We start from the raw sequence: 22,362 nt of genomic DNA, 5'->3' as shown, positions 1-22,362 counted from the left end.
ACACACACACACACACATAGCATATTAATCTTATCAACATGCTACTGTATAATAAACATTTTATGAAAAAAAACAAACAAGCATTAACATATTATGGGAGCTCCTTGCTGATGAACAAAATCTAAATAAGCACAGTTTTACGTGTTTTACAAAAATCCTTGTTTAAGAATGATCTGATTATTTGTTTGGACTACATTTAGGACTTTTGCGCTGCACAAACTCAGATTACAACTCCTACAATCATAGTCAAAAAGACTATTAATTTCATCAGTTTCACTGGCACCCCTGGTGGAAAATTAAATCAGAAGCACTCCTACACATTTAGACACAATGATCTAAAGTTTTGATGGAAAAACCCAAATGCATAAAGTCTGTATTTGCCAGTACCATCTCTAAACGAGAACCCATGCTTTGAATTCCATATCATCATCATCATTATTAAAAGTGAATCTGAGATGATGATTGTACTACAAAGGTCTTGTATCTCTAAAGAGAGGTTCCGACCATCCATCGCTATGCAATTTTCAGACTCCAAACAAATACAGCTCCTCAGTAGCACCCTAATATACTGGGTCTTTGTGTCACTAAGAGACAAAAGCTTGCCCTGTTGTAGGCTTAAATGGGTGATTCTTTCAGTCCTGTGTAAAAGTCAGCCTTGAGGATTAATCTGCACTTTGTCTTGAGGCCGATGGGTCTCTGGTCTTACCGGAGCTGAGTTGTCCCTCCTTTCACGATAACGGACCATGCGTCCCAGAACCTCCACTCCATCAATAGTGATGTTCCCTGCAGCACTGATGGGTTTCTCTCCCACTGTCTTGCAGTCGATCACCACTTTGGCTGTGGTTTTGCTGATGGCCACATGAAGCTAGATGAGACAGAAAGGAATCCATAATATTTAATCACTGTTAGTGAAACATGATATAGACATTTTGACTGATATTGATAGCCAATATCTATTTTTATATTATGTCCAATAACCGATATTATGGTGAATATTATAAATATATACAATTTTGTATTTTTTTTTAAATAAAAAAGGTTTGTAACTAAAGCTTTAAGTGAAATCAGAAATCAAAACTTCATAATGTACAGTATATAAGATTCATAACCGATTAGTACTTCGGAATCTTGGCATAGAAAAAGAGTACATTGTTTGAATTGGAAAAAATAAGTCATTATCTGCTTTCAATATCAAATCAATGCACATAATTTATCTGACCAATATATTAAAACAATATTAAAACAATCTTTAATTAGTGGTGCTTTCTAAGGCAAGCATAACTATAACTTTTGCTCATGCTTAGGTCCACGTCAGCAGATGCTTCTTGGGAATAGCAAACTCAAAATGTTTTAGTGCTTTTTATAAGTTAAAGTAGCTCTAACCCACACCTCCAATCTCATTTCATTAATTGTATGGCAGGTTTGCCAACTCCTGACTCTAGCTTTTGTTAGGGGTTCACATACTTTTTCCAACCTACACTGTGAACACTTGAATGATGTACAAGAACAATACAATATTTTGTATTATTATTTAAAACAGATTGTTTGTCCATTATTGTAACTTAGATGAAGATCAAACCAGATGTTAAGACAAATTTATACATACTGTGAATGCAGGTAATTCCAAAGGGTTCACATACTTTCTCTTGCCACTGTACTTAGAGGAGGGCTCTTTTGACCATCTAGGAAGCATCCAGAACACCCTAGCAACCACCCAGCAAACACCTAGCAGCAACCCAAAACACCCTAGCAACCACACAACTACGCCCTGTCAACCACCCAGAACTCTAGCATAATGGCGGTGAGTTTAGCACGAACATGCACTATTTTTTCTTCACCAAAAATGAAAAACTCTAGTATTGGCCTATATAATCATGGTCACAGACATATTGTACATCGCTAACAACTATCCTTTATTCATCACCATGTTAAACACCATTTTAAAATTTCAAATTCAAAACAACTACAAACTAAGTTAACTATAAAACCTTTTAGTCTCAAAGTTCCTTAGGCTTACATGAACATGAAAGTTATGGAACAGATTAAGTTCACCAATGCACTCCAGTGAAAACCAAATCAACCTCAGCATGTCTATCATCTGTGTCTCTCGTGATTTACAATGTGTGCTATTGTTAAACAGACTGCCATGTACCACACTACAGTGAGACGAGGGAACTGTAATTTTGTCTCCAAATAACAAAGCCAAAATTAAAACAGAACAAGCTAATATTGAGTTAGAAAAAGTTCATATTTGTGTGTCAGAGTTGATTTTAGTATGAGACGGCACACGTCGCCTCTTAATGGATTTTGAGTCTAAAACTCAATTTTCTCCAGTTGACTGGATGCAATTGCAAGTGTGTGTGTGTGTGTGTGTGTGTGTGTGTGTGTGTGTGTGTGTGTGTGTGTGTGTGTGTGTGTGTGTGTGTGTGTGTGTGTGTGTGTGTGTGTGTGTGTGTGTGTGTGTGTGTTGTCAGACAGGCTGGCTGATAGCAGACTCAGACCAAGCTCATTATTGTGGAGTCTCACATTAACATCAATTATAAAGAATTAAGAAGGGAGACTCTTCACAAATTAAACTTTTCTATCAGAGTAGCAAAAACAGGGTTAAGTTTGTGAGGCAATGTGGCTACGTTTTGGCAAATATGTACTGTATTTTCATATTGAATATCACTTCCTATTCTCTCAGCCAGAAACATCAGGCACATAGCCCCTCTGATTTTTGAACCAGGTGGATTTTTAATGCAATCAATTAATAAACAAATCAAGAAACCAATCAAGAAACAAATAAATAAATGAATCTACAAACAAATATATAAATAAACAATGTGTGTGTGTGTCTTTGATGATTAGCAAAGTTACTGTAGGTAAATAAAATTGTTTATCAAAAACGCTGTGGCAGAAATCCCCCATTCTTCACAAGTCTAAATTTAGGGGCCATTCACACAGAGCACATCGTTGCACTAAATCAAGCTAGGTGCACCACAACGAATAGAGTAAATGCAGGTGTTGAGATGCATTTTTAACAGTTGAAGATATTTTTAACCTTAAACCAGCAGTAATATCACCCTGCAGCTCTCGCCTGGTTGCCCACTAAAGCTAAGCAGGGTTGAGTCTGTCCAATACCTGGATGGGAGACGTGGGGAAAACTAAGGTTGCTGCTGGAAGAGGTATTAGGGAGGCCAGCAGGGGGTGCTCATCCTGTGGTCTGTGTAGGTCCTAATGCCCCAGTATAGTGACAGGGACACTGTACTGTAAAAAGGAACTGTCCTTTGGATGAGATGTTAAACTGAGGTCCTGACACTCTGTGGTCATTAAAAATCCAAGGGCACTTCTTGTAAGGAGTAGGGGTGTGTCCTGGCCAAACTATTATTATTATTATTAACCTAACACGGTGTCAAAAATATTAAACAGCAAAACAGTCAAATACGTCCATCTAGTGCATGTTTACATAGAAAAACAACACAGATTGATGCATACACATCAGGACTGCCCACAAAAATATAGGTGCATGAGGCAGCAGGTGTTTCTGCAGCTGCACTAGTGACATGCAGTTTAGATGATGAGAGGTCCATGTGCTTCATGTGTTTAACCTGAAAGTGTTGCTGAGTTTGTTTATGAGTGTCTGGACTACTCTGCCAGTGGTACTGATGACCTGCTAAGCAGGAGTGGCAGAGGTCAGCATCACTCCTTTTTCAGCTCAGCTGCTGTGGGTCACATCTCCTTCCTGATCAACTGGCCCATTTCATGCTCCCGGCTTCATGCCTGTTGTAGCCAAGGAGGAATATACAGAAAAAAAAGCTATCCATTAGCATTGCCATTCATCTCAACGGCAGCTGCTCAGCTGGCTGGTCGAGTATGCAATTTGAAATCTCCCATCTCTGGTCATAGGTGCTCAATTCTAAAGCCAGATTTTTGAGCCAGTCAACAGAGTCATAAATGCCATGTAACTAATCACTCTGGAACCACACGAAAGTGACGTCATGACAACGCTGATTGGCTGATGCCGTCACAAGGAGATGAACAGTCCCAAACCCAAAAACAATTTCCATGCAGAATTCTTTTTAAATAATAATAATGATGTAATAAATTAATAACCACTTGCTTGATCTAAACAAAATAGGTGTCATTTTAAAGCTTAGAATCTGGACTTTACAATGCATATAGCTGATCCTACCAATTTTAAATAATGACTTTTAATTTACTGACAAATTAGAACTGTTTTGTTATCATAATTTGCAAATTTGTTATCACAACAATTATATTCAGAGTTGTTAAAAACATAAAAAAGATGAGATAGCCATACGTTATTTATCATTGGAAAGGTCTCATATTGTAAAATGCAATGAGCAAACTTGTTTCACTCAGAAGCCAAACTGAAGTGAGTAATAGTGTATGAAATTCCCACTGACACACATAAATACTGTACAATAAACAGGAGTCTTTTTGTCAATTTTTCCTTATTCCTTCCTGAAACAAAGATATAACATAGACAATGACATATCGTAACTTACAGCAGACTATCCCGATTCACTTTAGACCGGAAACACCACAGGTGCAACAAAAGTGAAATAAAACCAATAAAACTGTATTAAAATCATATATATATATATATATATATATATATATATATATATATATATATACACACACACACACAGTTGTGCTCAAAAGTTTGCATACCCTGGCAGAAATTGTGAAATTTTGAAAAGAGTCTTTTATTTAAAGATAATGGTCATATGAAGCCATTTATTATCACATAGTTGTTTGGCACCTTTTTAAATCATAATGATAACAGAAATCACCCAAATGGCCCTGATCAAAAGTTTACATACCCTTGAATGTTTGGCCTTGTTACAGACACACAAGGTGACACACACAGGTTTAAATGGCAAATAAAGGTTAATTTCCCACACATGTGGCTTTTTAAATTGCAATTAGTGTGTATAAATAGTCAATGAGTTTGTTAGCTCTCATGTGGATGCACTGATCAGGCTAGATACTGAACCATGGGGAGCAGAAAAGAACTGTCAAAAGACCTGCGTAACAAGGTAATGGAACTTTATAAAGATGGAAAAGGATATAAAAAGATATCCAAAGCCTTGAAAATGCCAGTCAGTACTGTTCAATCACTTATTAAGAAGTGGAAAATTCGGGGATTCCTTGATACCAAGCCAAGGTCAGGTAGACCAAGAAAGATTTCAGCCACAACTGCCAGAAGAATTGTTCGGGATAAAAAGAAAAACCCACAGGTATCCTCAGGAGAAATACAGGCTGCTGTGGAAAAAGACGGTGTGGTTGTTTCAAGAAGCACAATACGACGATACTTGAACAAAAATGAGCTGCATGGTTGAGTTGCCAGAAAGAAGCCTTTACTGAGCCAATGCCACAAAAAACCCGGTTATAATAAGCCCAACAACACCTTGACACGCCTCACAGCTTCTGGCACACTGTAATTTGGAGTGACGAGACCAAAATAGAGCTTTATGGTCATAACCATAAGTGCTATGTTTGGAGAGGGATCAACAAGGCCTATAGTGAAAAGAATACCATCCCCACTGTGAAGCATGGTGGTGGCTAACTGATGTTTTGGGGGTGTGTGAGCTCTAAAGGCACGGAGAATCTTGTGAAAATTGATGGCAAGATGAATGCAGCATGATATCAGAAAATACTGGCAGACAATTTGCATTCTTCTGCACGAAAGCTGCGCATGGGACGCTCTTGGACTTTCCAGCATGACAATGACCCTAAGCACAAGGCCAAGTTGACCCTCCAGTGGTTACAGCAGAAAAAGGTGAAGGTTCTGGAGTGGCCATCACAGTCTCCTGACCTTAATGTCATCGAGCCACTCTGGGGAGATCTCAAACATGCGGTTTATGCAAGACTATACCACCTGCAAGAATTTGGGGCCTCATATACAAATATTACAAAAGACTGCACGCTGTCATTGATGCTAAAGGGGGCAATACGCAGTATTAAGAACTAAGGGTATGCAGACTTTTGAACAGGGTCCATTCTGTTATAACCTACAGTTGAATATGAATGCCATAAGAAATAAAAGAAATGTGTTTTGCCTGCTCACTCATGTTTTCTTTACAAATGGTACATATATTACCAATTCTCCAAGGGTATGCAAACTTTTGAGCACAACTGTATTTAGTACCACTCAGTGGACATTTCATCTCCGAACCACATAACATAATTTTGCAAAAATGTCGCCACAGTCATGTAATTTTCATGAGATCATGCTCGAAAAATCAGTCAAACCTTCACCCCTTGGTTGTAGCCAAAAGCTCCAATTCCTCGATCACCTCTTAAACATGCAGTGCTTTATTTGTCCGTTTTTTTTACCCACTCCCCTATCAAGATTCTTGTGATTGCTTTTCAAGTAAGTGAGCAGATGAGACTATTTCCACAGAATCTGTGGATCGTACTGGTAGACCAGTGAAGAGAGCTTCTTTATGCCTCCAGGGACAGACCCTCAGGCAGGCATAAAAGAGCAATATCGACTTTGTAATGCAAAACAAAAATTCAGCACTTCTCGTAGCAAAGAATTGTTTGAGAATAATAAAATCTGCTCTACTTGAAATGAACCCTCATTAAGAAACTGTTGTTATGACTGGCACATTATCAATGCCATCACACATCATTTATCCAATATATCTTTGTATTTCTTCATGATCTATGTTATGCATGAGCAACAACGTGTTATAGTAGCCGTGATTCACTTGGTTCTAACCTGCTTGTGTCAGCAATTCATCCAGATATATTCCACATAGTTCTTACTTTGACTATAAATGTGCAAGAGCAGCACGGCAATATTAGCAAATAGCATTCATAAGATCAGTCACTGAAAGATCTGAAGTATCAAAAGATCCACATGACTTCTTCTCACGACACTTCCAAAAATACAAACGTTGAGTGTTGGCTTAAAAAAGTGTGGAATAAGTCACAGTTGAGCAGAAAAAGGTGTTTTTAATAGAAGGCGGAAGTGGGGCAACAAGAGTCCAAACCCTCTGCTCACATCATCAGGATCTCTTCCAAGTCAGGGGTTTTGTTTAAAAGCTGTCATAACAACTCAAGCCAACTGTGCATTACTCAGGGTCAGTGGTATTGAGGACAGCGATTGCCGTGCAAAGAGGGTTTTCACAATGTGGAAATCAAATTCAGCTGTGACCAGATAAACTCTCAGCCACAGAGCTGCAGAATTTTGAATATGAATCTCATTAGCGACTACAAAATGAAACCACACTGACTCTGTGCTGTGGTGTCACTCTATAAAGCAGATTATATGAGTCTGATTATATGAGTCTGTGTGTTGAACGCTCACTTAATCCAACACAAACAGACAGAAATTAGCATGGCTTGGTTTGTGTTTGTTGCTCTTTTGAGCACTCTTTTGCGTTTTTTCCATACGCTGCCTTTTTTACAGCGGCACAGAAAAGTATAAATGTTGACTCTAAAACTATTTATTGAGTGACAAGACTACAAAACACAGACACTGGCAAAAAAAATGATAATAATAATTTTTCACCAGAAAATAAAAGTGTTGTCGTCAATTACTTACCCTCATGTCGATCCAAACATGTATTACTTTTTCTCTCTCGTGGAACACAAAAACAGATGTTCAGCAAACTTTTACGTACTAACAGCCTCAGTCACAATTCACTTTTTATTGTATGGAAAAAAGATGGAATGAAAGTGAATGGTGACTAAGACTTACATTCTGCCTAACATCTTCTTTTGTGTTTCAAGGAAGAAAGAAAGTCATATGGAACAACATGTAACAACATGAGGGTGAGTAAGTGATGACAAAATTAAAAAAAAAAATGAGGGCACTATCCCTTTAAGGTGCGGTCACACTACTAGACTTTGTGCTCCATTCACTTCCATTCATATGCATGCAATGGAAATGCAACATTCAAAGAAATTTAATTTTGAACTGCGTACCAAAGTTTGTCAGTGTAGTGACACTAGGGGTTCAATCTTGAGAGCCCCAATCACCTTTGCTTAAAATAGAAAAGCTCAATGAGAATTGGCGAGTGGAATTTGCATGCCACTCTCCGCCCCAGACATACGGGTATAAAAGGAGATGCCGTGCACCACTCATTCAGATTTTTCTTCGGAGCCGAATGCATGTGTGTGTGTGTGTGTGTTCGTCCTCCCACCTCCCAGCTGAATAGGGCGCACACCAGGATTTTGCCAGTTCGTTATGAACTTCCGGGAAGAATGGGGCAGATCTGCGGAACGTGGTCGCTTGATGACGTCCGGACTGCAGGAACCACTCATCAATGTGAGATTTTTCCGGTTCCTCTGGAGCAGACCACTCGAGACCGTGCTCTTTGCAAGGACACGAAGCATCTCCTTGTCAGTGGTGCGTGAACACTCCTCGCCCTCGCTGGGGGAAGGAGCAGCGACGTCCTCCACTGACTACTTGCTAGATGCAGCGAGAGACATAACATCATCCCCAGCATCAGAACCGCTGAATGTGATGAGGTTGTGCGCTCCTGCAGAGGGCCGAAGCTCATCACGCACATACTGTATCGCCGTAGACGCAGTACATTGAGATTGAGGGGCTCGCAGGGCGTGTCGGCACGAGGTCCACCTCAAATTCATCCTGCTCGACCTCGCGGCCCTGTCTTGCCTCCTTGTGTGATCCCTCGGGAGTGTTGGAGGCCGAATCGTCCCTCAGAACGAAGGCGATCCGTGAGCGAAATGTCTTGAGACTCATGCCCTCACAGTGAGGGGAGTCTGTCTCCATGAGAGCTGTCTCTGCATGGGCACGGCTCAGACAGTGAATGCAGCTCTCATGCTGATCTGATGGTGGGATGTGCTCCTCGCATAAGGAACACTTCCGGAACGATGTCTTTAAAAAGAAGTGAACACATAAAATATATATATATATACTAATACATCAAATATGTATATATAAATACATCAAATCAAAACACTAAGTGTCAACGCGAGGTGTAGAATGTCCGCCTGAACACTGCAGGGGAGCGGATTATTTTCTAAGCTTTCAAAGATTCCGTCCGCTGGCACGTGTATTTCGACGGCGACAAATGTAGAGGGCTTCTAAGATGAGAGAATCACTGTCTTGAAGGAAGAAAATTCTGAGGAATGGTGTTTGCGTGCCTGCTTTTATACCGTGCAGCTTCACGCCTAAAAGGGCGGAGCTTAAACACCATAGCCAATTTTAGAATTGCCGTTATTATAGAAGGGTTTCAACTAGGTTGTGTAGAAGGACACTTCCATAGCGTCAGCTGAGTGATGCAATGTCAAGTGAACTAAATCGTAAGGGAACAAGACCTGTTGGCTGCATTAACACTAGAAAATCTAACTTTTTACTCAAATCTGACACAGATCGGATATTATCGCACGTCTAAACAAAAACACATGAGATCTGATTTTTTTCACATCTAATCTAAGCCACTTCCTAATGAGGTTTTAAATCAGATACATATCCAATATCTAGACATCTGACCTATGTCTAAACACTTGTATCTGATTCTCTTTGTATTTCTAAAATTATTGTCTCAAAATGTGGTCAAAGTTTTGAGACAGACGGGCTCTTTTATAAAATCATCAGTTGGTAGAGCTATGGTAAGGTTAATGAATGTATGCATGGGAATTCTTACATGTGAATCGTGGAGGGAAATTTCTTTGTTATTCATTGTATTCTTGTAATTTTATCGATATTTAAAGGTTAATTGCAAGTAAAATAATGGCATGTTTGTTGCCGTTCACAGTTCTAACAACGCTAAATAGTGCTGACAGCCTAGTATGGCTTTGTGGGTAATTAATGTGAACACATGTCGGTTATGATCTAAGTGAATGTAAACAGGCAGTAAAAAAAATCTGTGCATGAAGCCTTGCAGTGTACATTTTTTTATTTTTTGCAGTGCAAATGAAACATTTTAAATGAAAGTCTCCCATTCCTTCTTATCATTCCCCACCAATTCAGAATCGGGAGTCGAGACAGTGCAGTAGAAATCTGTATTTTACAGACTCTAATCTTGATGAGCTCTGCCAAGAGGGATTACTGTACAAACACATCGTAGGTGATGTCAGGAGAATACTTACTCATAAACACACACAAACACATCACTGCATCAAAGGCTGTGGATGGCTTGTCATACATACAAAGGTAGAACGCACCAAGCAGGAAACGGGAATTATAACCAGACAGCAAACATCACACTGAGCCTTGGAATACATCAGACAGACTCTCAAAACTACTGGAGGGGGTAAGAGTGATAGAGTACTCTTCACATGCATGGATGTGAAGAAAGAATACATAAAATGAACAGGACAGCACTATCATAAGCTATTTCCATACTGTCATAACTTCAGACCAGGCAGCCAAGGGTAAAATAATTAATCAAATTTGCTAGTGGATCACTTTTTCAACCATCTGGGTTCCGGAAGTATTTTCCCCATTAACTTTTCCCATAGACTTTTCATAAAATCCTTCATAAAAGAGTTGTAAGCCATGAACCAAAGCAACCAGCTCCGAGGTAAATCTCAACATCACAAACTTTGTTTTGAGGCAAAAAAGTATTTGAAAATCTGACAAAAATGCAAAGTTACAAAACTGATGGCTTCAACAGAAGCATATACCATCGATGAATAACCTCGGAGCTTATGGTAGGTCTGTCTTTAAAGGTTTTAAAGTTATTGTTGAAAATCAGTTTGTCTATGGAAAAAAATAATGGGATTTTTACTTCCGGCACCAGAATGTTGTGCTGGAAGTAGACAAAATAAAAAATACAAATGTGGGATTTTTACTTCCGGCACCAGAATGTTGTGCTGGAAGTAGACAAAATAAAAAAGACAAATGTGACCGGTGAATGCCAGTGTGGGGTCAGCCAAACATTTGTTATAGAATTTAAAAGTTTTCCTTTCACATGTGGAAATAAAATCGAAAGGTCACTCTCTTCTCTCAGTCTAGTCTATTAAAAATTTTGAACAATCCTATCATCACACTAATTTGTCACCACCACAACTGTACTGAAATTGCACAAACATGGTGAAAACATTCACTTAAAACATTGTAACAAGGTTCAAATGGGGAAAGGAGGCAGCAGGAACTGGCTGAACAGTCAAAATTATATTTTAATAAGAACTTAAACAAAAAGACACAAAATATAAACACACACACAGCAGCTGTGTGTGGCTCTCTCTCTCTCTCGAACTGCTGCATTCCGCTGCACTTATCCCTCTCCTCGGCTGATTAGCGTGAATGGGGGCCAGGCGTGCGTAGTCACGGCCCGGCCCCGCCCTCCTCCTCTTCACAAACATCTTGTGCCCAGATGTTCATTATATAATTTATTTATTTTTTATTCTGAAAGACCTCTATAGTAACTGGGTGCCACTTCTGCAATGGAGCGAACTTAGTGTAGGAAATGGAAAACCCTAAGTGGAGCTGAAGTGGAGTTATTACAGAATGCTTGAAACGGGGAGGGGAAATTGCTGTTGCTACACTCCACTGACATACTCTGGCTTTTATACAATAAAACTTCTGCATTTTTTGGTTCTGACAGTTAAGACACAACTATAAATAAAACAAGGTATTCTAAAAAAGGAAAATTAATATATATAGCTGTATTTGGTCACCTGCCACATTGAATGTTCTTTAGTATGAATTAACATGGACTTTAGTTACTGTAACTCAAGTGCTTCCAAAATCCAGAATATTGTGACTTTTCCTAACAAGAAATTGCATTTCTAGCCATAAGTCTGCAACACAAATGAGTGTATAGTTTCTGTAATCACAGTTGTACAGTAGCTGGAAAGACTGACCTTATGGAAACTGCCATAGAACATTTTCTTAATTTCGGTTCCTTCGAAAGCCACAGTTTGAAAATCTCCCTTGTAGTCGTGATTGAAGAAGGTTAATGTTTTACCTCTATCTGAAGAAAGAAAGCAAAACAGACTCAAGTTAAATTGTACATCTTTTGAGCAAACTCTTTTTTGAAAAACATCTATTTGATACAAAAACTGAAAACACTAAGTTACATAATATACTACAGTAGAATATCTCAAAAAATATATATTTTAGGTATGCTGGAACTGCATGGGGACATAAAGGACAAAATAAAGTGTCATTCTTACTATCCAGGAGAATGCCAACCAGTGGCTTATTATTTTTGTTGAGTATTTCCCACAACGCAAAAGGCTCCTGAGGAGTTTCAGGCAGTATGCGGAAGATCACTGTTATCGTGTAGTCAGACGGAAGGCCTTCAGGATGTATATACCTATGAACATGAATCACATATATAAATATTTTTGGGACTTACCAAAGAAGACTATCTAGAGTTGTGCTTTTTATATCTTAAAGACCAAATGTTCATACAAAATATCTTGTTAAAAAAAAAAAAAAAAACATTTTTTTCCTAGGTCCAAAATACTACACTCACTGAGCACTTTACACTATGGTCTTAATAAAGTGCACGGCACGGTATTCTGCTGTTGTAGCCCATCCGCCTCAATGTTTGACAAGCTGTGCATTCTGAGATGCTATTCTGCTCACTAAAAGTGTACAGAGTGGTTATCTGAGTTACCGTAGCCTTTCTGTCAGCTCAAATCAGTCTGGCCATTCTCTGTTGACCTCTCTCATCAACAAGACATTTCCATCCGCAGAACTGCCGCTCACTGGATGATTTTTGTTTTTGGCACCATTCTGAGTAAATTCTAGAGACTATTGTGCATGAAAATCTCAGGAGATCAGCAGTTACAGAAATACTCAGATCAGCCCGTCTGGCACCAACAAACATGCCACGGACGAAATCACTGAGATCACATTTTTATTCCCATTCTGATGGTTGTTGTGAACATTAACTGAAGCTCCTGACCCGTATCTGAATTATTTTCTGGACCGCACAGCTGCCACACGATTGGCTGATTAGATAATCGCATGAATAAGTAGGTGTACAGGTCTTCCTAATAAAGTGCTCAGTATGTGTATATTCCAACAGTCTGCTAGGTCGTTTTTTATTGTTTGGATGCTCAAGTATTCATTTGGGTGCCCAAATGTTTTTTAGAGAATTATTAAAATAATTAATTTAATTTAATAATTAAAGTCTTTAATAATATTAAATGTTTAATGTTTATTTAACAATACAGTTATTCATTTCTTCAGCCTTTTTCAGGCCAAGAACCCCTTAGTAGATGGAGTTCTTGATGCAGAAAAAATTTAGTTTCTATCACTTACCACTAATGAATAAATGTGAACTGTATCCAGAATGCTGTCATTGCCCTTTGAGTCATTGGCCTTGCTCATAATCACCACTGAGATTATCATAATAACAGTGTTGCAGTAATTTCTAGCCCTCTGAGTCCAATTTAAAGTCAGGCTATGGTTTGCGAGATTTACAGGAGAGGAGACCCTCATGCTGAAACTCTTTACTGTAATAACAACATTCCCCCCGAGCGCAGGAAAGTGAAGACTAAACTAAATATTATCACATGCTAGGGAGGAGGCAGAGGGTCACTGCTTAGGGGAGCAGGCACAGAAGCCTGATCACTCTTTACTTTAATCTGTTCCTGCTCACTAAAACCACTTCTTCTAGATTTGATTACATTTTATCTATATTATGCTTCTGATTTGACAGGTGACATGTTACAACTATTGCAAATTGTTCTTGTTTCAGATCTTTTCAGTTGATTGTGGTGGTATACATTCTCACATATACAGTGCACACAAAACACATGCATACGTGCACACACCTGGTAGGCTGGGAGATGAGTGCATCCTTGTGCAGCCTGTAACAGGGGAAGCTGTTGAAGGTTCCAGGCTCCATTGAGACACCTTGCACACTGCTGTAGCGCTTCTCAACCAAACCAAACATCTCCATCATTCGGAAGCCTGCAAGGGACAGCATATTAATGACACTAATCTACACTGTTAAAATGTTTTGTCAGGTGATTTAAAAAAAAAATGTTTCATGTGGTAACATCTAAATTGACTGGCTTCATTCAAGTAAAAAAATATTCCTTATTATAACTGAATCAATCCGACTTTTTTTTTACTTTAGTTACTTAAGTCATTTTTGATGGTGTCAAAGGTTTGATTAAGTTCAAATAATTAAGTTCACAACTGCATGTATCGACTTTTTACCCACCTAGTCTCATATAATGAACATTACTCTAACTACATTACAAAACTGAGTTTTACCTGCTGCTTTCTACATTTTGCTGCAGTTACCTGCTGAAATTAACACAAGAGGCGCTACAACAACTGAGTGTTTTATTCACTTTCACACAAATCATGGGTACTATGGCTAATTATATAAACACTTATTTTTCACACTATTATTCACACCCTGCTATGTTATTATATCAAAACACTTTTACTCTAACACATTATTTGAAAAACGGTAAATTTTAATGCTTGTATTACAGACCCACCTACATTTACACACTTATTCCAATGTGATTAACTTCCACGGTAGCTCACATGATAGAGTGTTGGATTTTGGACATGGAGACAGAGCCTGGAGCCCAGCCAATGACGCTCGAAACAAAAGTAAAAGTGAAGCGAATGTGCTATAGAAGCGACACAATATGGCGTGGTTGCTTCAGCAAATGTGCTTTTCATGTCGAATTTGCTTTTTCAAGTTTAGGTGTTGGTTTTAGGTTAGGACGCATGCAGTGCATGCATTTATTTAATTAAATCATGTTCTTTTGAAGTCTGATAATCACATTAGGTCATATTACGATTCCCATCTTTCCACTCCCAAATTTAAGACCTCTTTAAATGATAATTAAGACTTTTGTTGTATAATTTAAGATATTAAGACTTTTTATGACCTTAAATTTGGGAAAACTGAATTTAAGACATTTTATGACATTTTAAGGATCCGTGGGAACCCTGAATTGAAAAAGTTTAAGAAATGAATACTGCAATGATAAAATGTGAAAGTGTGATGAAGATGTGTGAGATAACACGAGTAAAGCGTGTTTTTTTCTTCTTCTTCATTTCAAGACCTACATCCAACTACCCAGATAATGGTGTGGATGATGATAATGATGGTAATGGAGGATAACATGACACTACACAGGTTCCTAATTAAGTAAAGGCATTGTTAAACACTGACAGTGGAATGAATAGGCCTAATTCTTTGAATAAATCCTTTGATCCTATCCAGTGCAATGGCAATGTGTGCTGTGTCAGGGTTACTGTGAATGAAGAGCATGAATTGTTGTCTTACCGGCTAAAGTGTTCCCACTCATTAACACTGAAGGGCAAGCTGTAGGGAAAAGAACAGAGAACAAAACTTATCAATCCTCCAAAAACAAAATGTGTTTTTGGTAATGATGTTACATAATGATAGTTTACATAATGTAATCAAATTCTAACAGTCCATTATTCCAAATAAGTACATCTGAAACATCGTTGGACTTGAGGCATAACTGACAACTGATTTCAGAAGAAGAAAGATCTGATAGTACTTGATTAGTACCAAAAGTAATGGTGTTGAATAACTACAGAATCTAAGAAGAAAAAAGCGCCATTACTAAATAAACTGATTGTTAACTAGCGACTGTCACACATGTAACGTCATCTACAGCATTGTAACTTTCCGTGAATGTTTAAAATTATATTTGGATAGTAAATAACAATTACCATATAATTCCCATTTCCTTCCATTTAATACAGGCATATGCAGCTCAATTATATTAATGTTATTAGTTGGCTCACAACAAACCAACAGAAATTGGTTATTTTAAGGTCTAAGTACAAGTCTAAGTATAAACAAGCCTGTAAAAACTTGATACATTTAGACTTAATTTACACTTTTTTTTATCATTACGTGAGACATGACTTGAGACTCAAGGGTTTGGACATTTTGAGATTTAACTTTAAAATATGTGCACCATCTCCTGCGATCAATGATTCATATCATGTTTATTTGATGACAGGGGCAGGTCTGTCATCAAATAAACATGATATGAATCATTGATCGCAGGAAATGAATGTCTCAAACTAATCTAAATGTCTTGCAAGTATAACACCACATATAAATTAAGTTCTGTAGAACTCTTCACAGTGCACTTATAGCGGATGTTTTTGTGAAATGTCAATGGGACATACTGGCAGTCGCAGCTTCACAAACAAAAGTTATGAGCTGTTCTTCAATTTTCTTGAAAGCATCCAAATCGTCTACAAAGAACACATGTCTCTCATTAGGTTTGCTGGCAATGTTCACCAGCTCCCCGTAGTCAGCATCGGCAAAGCCAATGGCAAAGATGATGTAACCTACAGAAAAACGAGGAAAGATCATGTTTATTATAGTACTTAAAGTTCTATTTTTAACATGATAGAAACAACCAAAACATAAAGACAGACGATGTTTTTCGTACACTGGTGTTTATGAAACACTAATTTCTGAAGTCATACTGTATTAAATGAAAATAACTAACATGAGGGTGAGTAAATGATGACACAATTTTCATTTTTGGGTGAACTATCCCTTTGTCCCAAACCCCTATGACTTTCTTTCTTCAGTGGAACACAAAAGGAGATGTTAGGCAGAACTACAGCCTCAGTCACTATTCACTCTCATTGTATGGAAAAAAGATGCAGTGAAAGAGAAAGGTGACTGAGGTTGTCATTCTCACATAAGGGTCAGTAAATTAAGACAGAATTCTAATTATTCCTTTAATATGTAGAATGTTGGAAAGCTAGTGTTTAGTACATGTCTCTAAAGAAGAAAACTGTATAAAGCCACTGAAAATCCCACTCACCCTCCATCTGCATCTCCTTGGAGATCTTGTTGACATCATCCTGTGACCGTCCGTCCGTGAGCACCACTAGCACCTTAGGAATGCCCCTCCTCACTCCAGCATCCTCAGTAAAGATGGCCTCCTTAACATGCTTAATGGCTCGGCCTGAATCAAGAGTCATAAAAATGGTCGTGCCAAGAGCTTGATTTATGCAGCTTAAAGGACCCTAGAAAGCCCCAATAGTGATGGATTTTACAGGAACTGTAGCATCCTGAAAATAGGATTTGTGTTTGCCAGAGAGACATATTTTGCTAAAATATCATGCCAGTACCTGCAATGAGAGAATTCTGGATACATAAATAACTATATCTGGTCCTCTAATTTAATTGGGCAAGTGGCGCTCCACAAGTGCTGATATTTTGTATAACATCACTGAGGCGTTACACTGTTTTGTATCACTCTGCGTGTCTATTTGCGTTCAGGCAACTTGATCACACAGGAATTCATGTGTTATTTCAGACAGTTCCAGTACCCTATAGGATTGACCACATTATGCTGACTTACTGACAAGCGGCATCTCCATCAGTCATTTTAGCATTGGCTCCAGTATGCTTACCTTCCCCTGTGGTGCAACTAAAAGTATGTTAAACTAAAAGTGTGTTGCATCAGCAGAATGGGAGACCTGGGTTCAGATCTCGCTTTGAAACCAGGAAATAATCACGTTTGCATAATCAGTGACGAGCGCGATTCTGAAGTTGCATTTTACCTCTAACATTACATTTTTACTCCACTGATGGTAAGGTTTAGGTTTGGGGTTTGGGTTGGGGGGTTCAGTATATAAAACATGCATTCCTCAGCCTGTACAGCTGAAAACAATTAATCAGAATAACATAAAAATGTTGACATGTGTTACGATTCACTGTGGTCTGCCCTGTGTTTTGCCTCTGTCATTTGTTCCCCCTGGACTACATTTCCCATAATCCCCTGCTCTGATCACTTCCAGCTGTTCCCCATTGTTTCTCACCTGTATTTCATTTACCTCGTTATCCTTGTGTATATATTGTCCTGATGTCTGTTTTACCTTTGTCAGTGGTTAAGTGTTTGTCGCCTGTTCATGCTCATGCTCCAGTTTCCATCCCGTTTGTTTACTTTTGTTTTGCATCCTGTTTTGTATTTTGTTTTATCTTCATTAAAGTAGCTGCTTTTAGATCCTGCTCTCGTCATCTCCCTCTCCGCCTTCCACGACTTCGCCCCTCGAGCCTGCCACAGCTCTGCCTTCCACGGCTCCGCCCCTCGAGCCCCCACGGCTCCGCCTTCCATGGCTTCGCCCTTTGAGCCTCCCACGGCTCCACCCCTCGAGCCTCCCATGGCTCCACCTACCATGGCTCCACCTACCACAGCTCCGCCCCTCAAGCCTCCCACAGCTCCGCCTGCCACGGCTCCCCCCTCAAGCCTTCCATGGCTCCTTCTACCATGACTTCGCCCCTCGAGCCTCCTACGGCTCCGCCTTCCACAGCTCTGCCCTCAGAGTCTTCCAAAGGCTCCAGTCTCTAGTCTGTGGTCACCACTCAGGCCTCCTGACCCTGTTTCAGCTCTGTGGCCATCAACCAGCCCTCCTGATCCAGTCCCTTCCCTGAGGTGGTCTCCCTGGTCTCATGGCTGTCCGCCTGATCTGCTCGGGTCTCCTGGGTCCCCTGGCCATCCGCCTGATCTGCTCTGGTCTCCTGGGTCCCCTGGCCGTCCACCTGATCTACTCTGGTCTCTTGGGTCTCCTGGCCATCCACCTGATCTGCTCTGGTCTTCTGGATCTCCTGGCCGTCTGCCTGATCTGCTCTGGTCTCCTGGGTCTCCTGGCTGTCCGCCTGATCTGCCCTAGTCTTCTGACCATCAGCCTGATCTGCTCTGGTCTTCTGGGTCTCCTGACCTCCCGCCTGATCTGCTCTGGTCTTCTGGGTCTCCTGACCGTCTGCTTGGTCTACTCTGGCCTTCTGGGTCTCCAGATCGTCCGCCTGATCTGCTCTGGCTCCCTTGGTCTCCTGGCCATCTGCCTGATCTGCTCTGGTTTCCTTGGTCCCCTGGCCGTCTGCCTGATCTGCCCTGGTTTCCTTGGTCCCCTCGTTGTCTGCCTGATCTGCCCTGTTTTCCTTGGTCCCCTGGTCGCCCACCTGATCTGCCCTGGTTTCCTTGGCCCCATGGTCTTCTGCCTGATCTGATCTGGTCTCCTGGGTCCTTTGACCACCAGCTTGTTCTACTCTGGACTCTTTGTTCTCCGGCTCCATCTTGGCCCTGCCTCCCCTTCCTGCCCTCCTTGGGCGTCAGGAGCCGCCCGTTAAGGGGGAGGGGGGGATGGGGTATGTTACGATTCACTGTTGTCTGCCCTATGTTTTGCCTCTGTCATCTGTTCCCCCCAGACTACACTTCCCATAATCCCCTGCTCTGATCACTTCCAGCTGTTCCCCACTGTTTCTCACTTGTGTTCCATTTACCTCGTTATCCTTGTGTATATATTGCCCTGATGTCTGTTTTACCTTTGTCAGTTGTTAAGTGTTTGTCACCTGTTCATGCTCCGGTTTCCGTCCCGTTTGTTTACTTTTGTTTTGCATCCTGTTTTTTTATTTTGTTTTATCTTCATTAAAGTAGCTGCCCCTAGATCCTGCTCTCGTCATCTCCCTCATTTCGTAACAATATGGTCATATGTGACTAAACCACAAAAGGTGCCGCAAATTAAGGCTGTAAATTAAATTAATAGCCTACATGATTTGTGTGCACGGGTGACATGCTCTTCTGTGTTCACACACGTAGCTCATGATGTTTTGAAGTTCAAATGCATTGTGAAAGCAAACAGCTGCAGGTTCACACATTTACACAATTCCAAACATTTGTTACCACCAGTTATTTTACAAATCAAAAAGTATCACAGATAAGTAACACAATTAGATGACAGATTTGTATTGAGAATTATTATTATATTTAACCTGAAATGTAATTTTGGAATTTGACACACAAGTCACATGGACTACTTTAATTATACTTTAGGGTACTTTGTAGGTTTAAAAGTGAGTCATTATCAACTGACATTGTATTGTGTTTGTGTATTTGTGTTTCACATAAAAATGAAAGTCTTTTGGACATGGATTTTGGATGACATGAGGGTGAATAAATTGTGGCACTATTTTTGGGTGAACTATTTTCATATTACCATTAGAATTACATAAATTGTTGCATTGTATTTTTCTTGTATAAACACTGCGCAACCTATCATTGTCTAAAATCTTATAATTTGATGCCAGAAAAAAAAGCCATGTCTGTTAGCATATTCGCCATATGACACTTAAGGTTGTAAAAGTTCTCTGACTCTTTGGTTTGGCTCTAAAATATCTCCAAATGAGAAGTGTTTTCTTAATAAGTACTATTTTTAAGCTCAAACAGTGCCTGGTATTTAGCACTAAGAAAGACAAACCAAACTCCTGATAAAAACAATCTTCAAGAAAAAATTTTCCACGACACATTCCAGGCGTCAGTCCCCACAGGCTTGAACTGTAGGATCTAATGAGCTGCAAACTCCCCCTTTCAATTTTTGCCATTTTTACCAACTTGGCACTGCGGCTGAAAGACATCAGCTTCTCATTTCTAATTTGCATGTCTAATCTCTCTGTAATGTCTCAGGTTCCCCTGGATGAGCGAGTATTAGGCACAATCCCCCCTACAAAAGCAGCACTCTGAATAAAAATAGATGGGTGTGTGAGATCCTGCATTTTGGCGATATATTGCAGCAAATTTAACAAGGGGACCCTGTGGCTATGCCTGACTGACTTCAGAAGCTGTCTGTTTCTCTTTCTGGCTTTTCTGCAGCTCCTGTCAGAGGGAGACAAATGACGGACTAAGTAAGCAGACGGCGGCGCCGTGTGAAGTGTGAGTTATTTTGTTTTAAAACCACATTAGAACAAAAGGATTTAGGCAGGGGATTGGAGCTGTGGCCTGCTGCGGCCTCGAGTTGATGGAGACATTGGCACTGGTGTTTGATTGGCAGATGAGTGAGACTTCATAACTGCATCATCAAATCAAAAGTGTGCACGGATCGATCTTTTAATTTATGTTTGAGAGTTTTGGCTAGTGCTTTTAGCTCTTAACTGACTCGAATAAAGTGAGACTAGTGAGTTGAAATCAACTAGCACCTTCAGAGCATAGCTATTGCCACATTTTTAATGGACCGATGACAAACTGAGCAAATTAGTGTCACGGTTGGACACACATTTTTAAGAATTGGATGCCTTTCAATTCATGAGTTGGGGTTATAATTGGAATTTAATTGGCTACACCCCACAAAATGTTGAATTTGAATTACAGAAAGAGAGTTTACTAAATTGCAATTCAAAGAAATGCATCCGAGTCACACAACAGAATAATTTCATTAGTCCAACACAAACTTTGTGAGAAAACAAATAATTGCATCATTAATTTTGACAAATGTATGCTATTTTTCTCTAATATGCAGAATATTAATTTTTTTATTGTTTAATAACTGATTATATATCTTTCTCTAAACTAAAAAGTTAAATCCTGTTAAAACGTAATAAAGCCATCAAAACAGATTTGAATTTTGCTATACAGGAACATAAAATGTCCACAATATTTTTGTCAGATAAATAAAAAATAAAAAAAAATACTGACATCAAAATTGGAATCTATTGATTATATTATATATTGAGCTATAACCACATGTACTAATAATAAATGTTTATCAGAAAATTCCACAGTCCATTAAATGTTAAATGAATTAGATTAAAACATCACTCTCAATTCAATTGTTTAAATTAAAGGGATAGTTCAACCAAAAATGAAAAGTCTGTCCTCATTTACTCATTCTCATGTTGTTCCAAACCCATATGACTTACTTTCTTCCATGGAACACAAAAGAAGATGTTAGGCAGCATGTAAGTCTCAGTCACCATTCACATTTTTTTTTCTATACAATGAAAGTGAATGGTGACTGAACATTCTGCAGAACATCTCCATTTGCGTTCCAGTAAAGAAAGTCAGATTTGGAACAACATATACCGTAGGTGAGTAAATGATGACAGAATTTAAATTTTTTGTGGTTAAATATTCCTTTAATGTCATGCAAAACTACCATAAACTTGGAGCTCTGAAAATAATGCTAGTAAAAACAACACCATCCCATTAAAAATATCTTTCAAAACCATTTTAGAGGAGCATGCAGACCTTAATACTCAGAACTCACATTTTGTTTTTCAGGTTTAACACATTGAAAGAGGCCAATCACTCTGATCCTCCACCTCCTCTGCATATGAATGTATGAAAATGCAGGCGAGGGATTAGCCCTAATACCCCCAGAAAATAAATCATCCTCATGTTTCAAATGAGCAGCCCGCTAAAGCTGGGATGAATACAGTAAACGCACAGGGCTCATAATACCTGGATCACACATGGCCACACGCAGCTGCTATCACCAATGAGACACTGCACGAAAGACAGCAACAAAGGCCCACCCATAGCTCATTGCTATGGAGAATATAACTTGTATGTGAAAATTTGTGTGCGTATAAGCGCACAGCAGCATTGTGAAGGCGTTTGCCACACGGCTGCCATTCTTTCACCATGTGGAATGAGAGGTGT

At 39.4% G+C, this 22,362-nt stretch overlaps 1 protein-coding gene across 1 annotated transcript in view; it reads right to left on the bottom strand.

The window, feature by feature from the left end:
• LOC127453571 (collagen alpha-1(XIV) chain-like) overlaps positions 1–22,362 on the bottom strand; it is a 191,407-nt gene that overhangs the window by 65,563 nt on the left and 103,482 nt on the right. The window contains exons 29-35 of the mRNA XM_051720027.1: positions 16,747–16,890; positions 16,094–16,258; positions 15,210–15,248; positions 13,726–13,864; positions 12,112–12,254; positions 11,800–11,909; positions 707–865 (exon numbers count right to left, since the gene is read on the bottom strand). Of these exons, the coding sequence (XP_051575987.1) occupies positions 707–865; positions 11,800–11,909; positions 12,112–12,254; positions 13,726–13,864; positions 15,210–15,248; positions 16,094–16,258; positions 16,747–16,890 (899 nt within the window). The remainder of the gene's footprint in view (positions 1–706; positions 866–11,799; positions 11,910–12,111; positions 12,255–13,725; positions 13,865–15,209; positions 15,249–16,093; positions 16,259–16,746; positions 16,891–22,362) is intronic.

Source organism: Myxocyprinus asiaticus, chromosome 16, assembly GCF_019703515.2.
Source record: "Myxocyprinus asiaticus isolate MX2 ecotype Aquarium Trade chromosome 16, UBuf_Myxa_2, whole genome shotgun sequence".
Classification (NCBI taxonomy): Eukaryota; Metazoa; Chordata; class Actinopteri; order Cypriniformes; family Catostomidae; genus Myxocyprinus; species Myxocyprinus asiaticus.
Note: the sequence above shows the minus strand (reverse complement) of the source record. Positions and strands in the feature narration are given on the sequence as shown.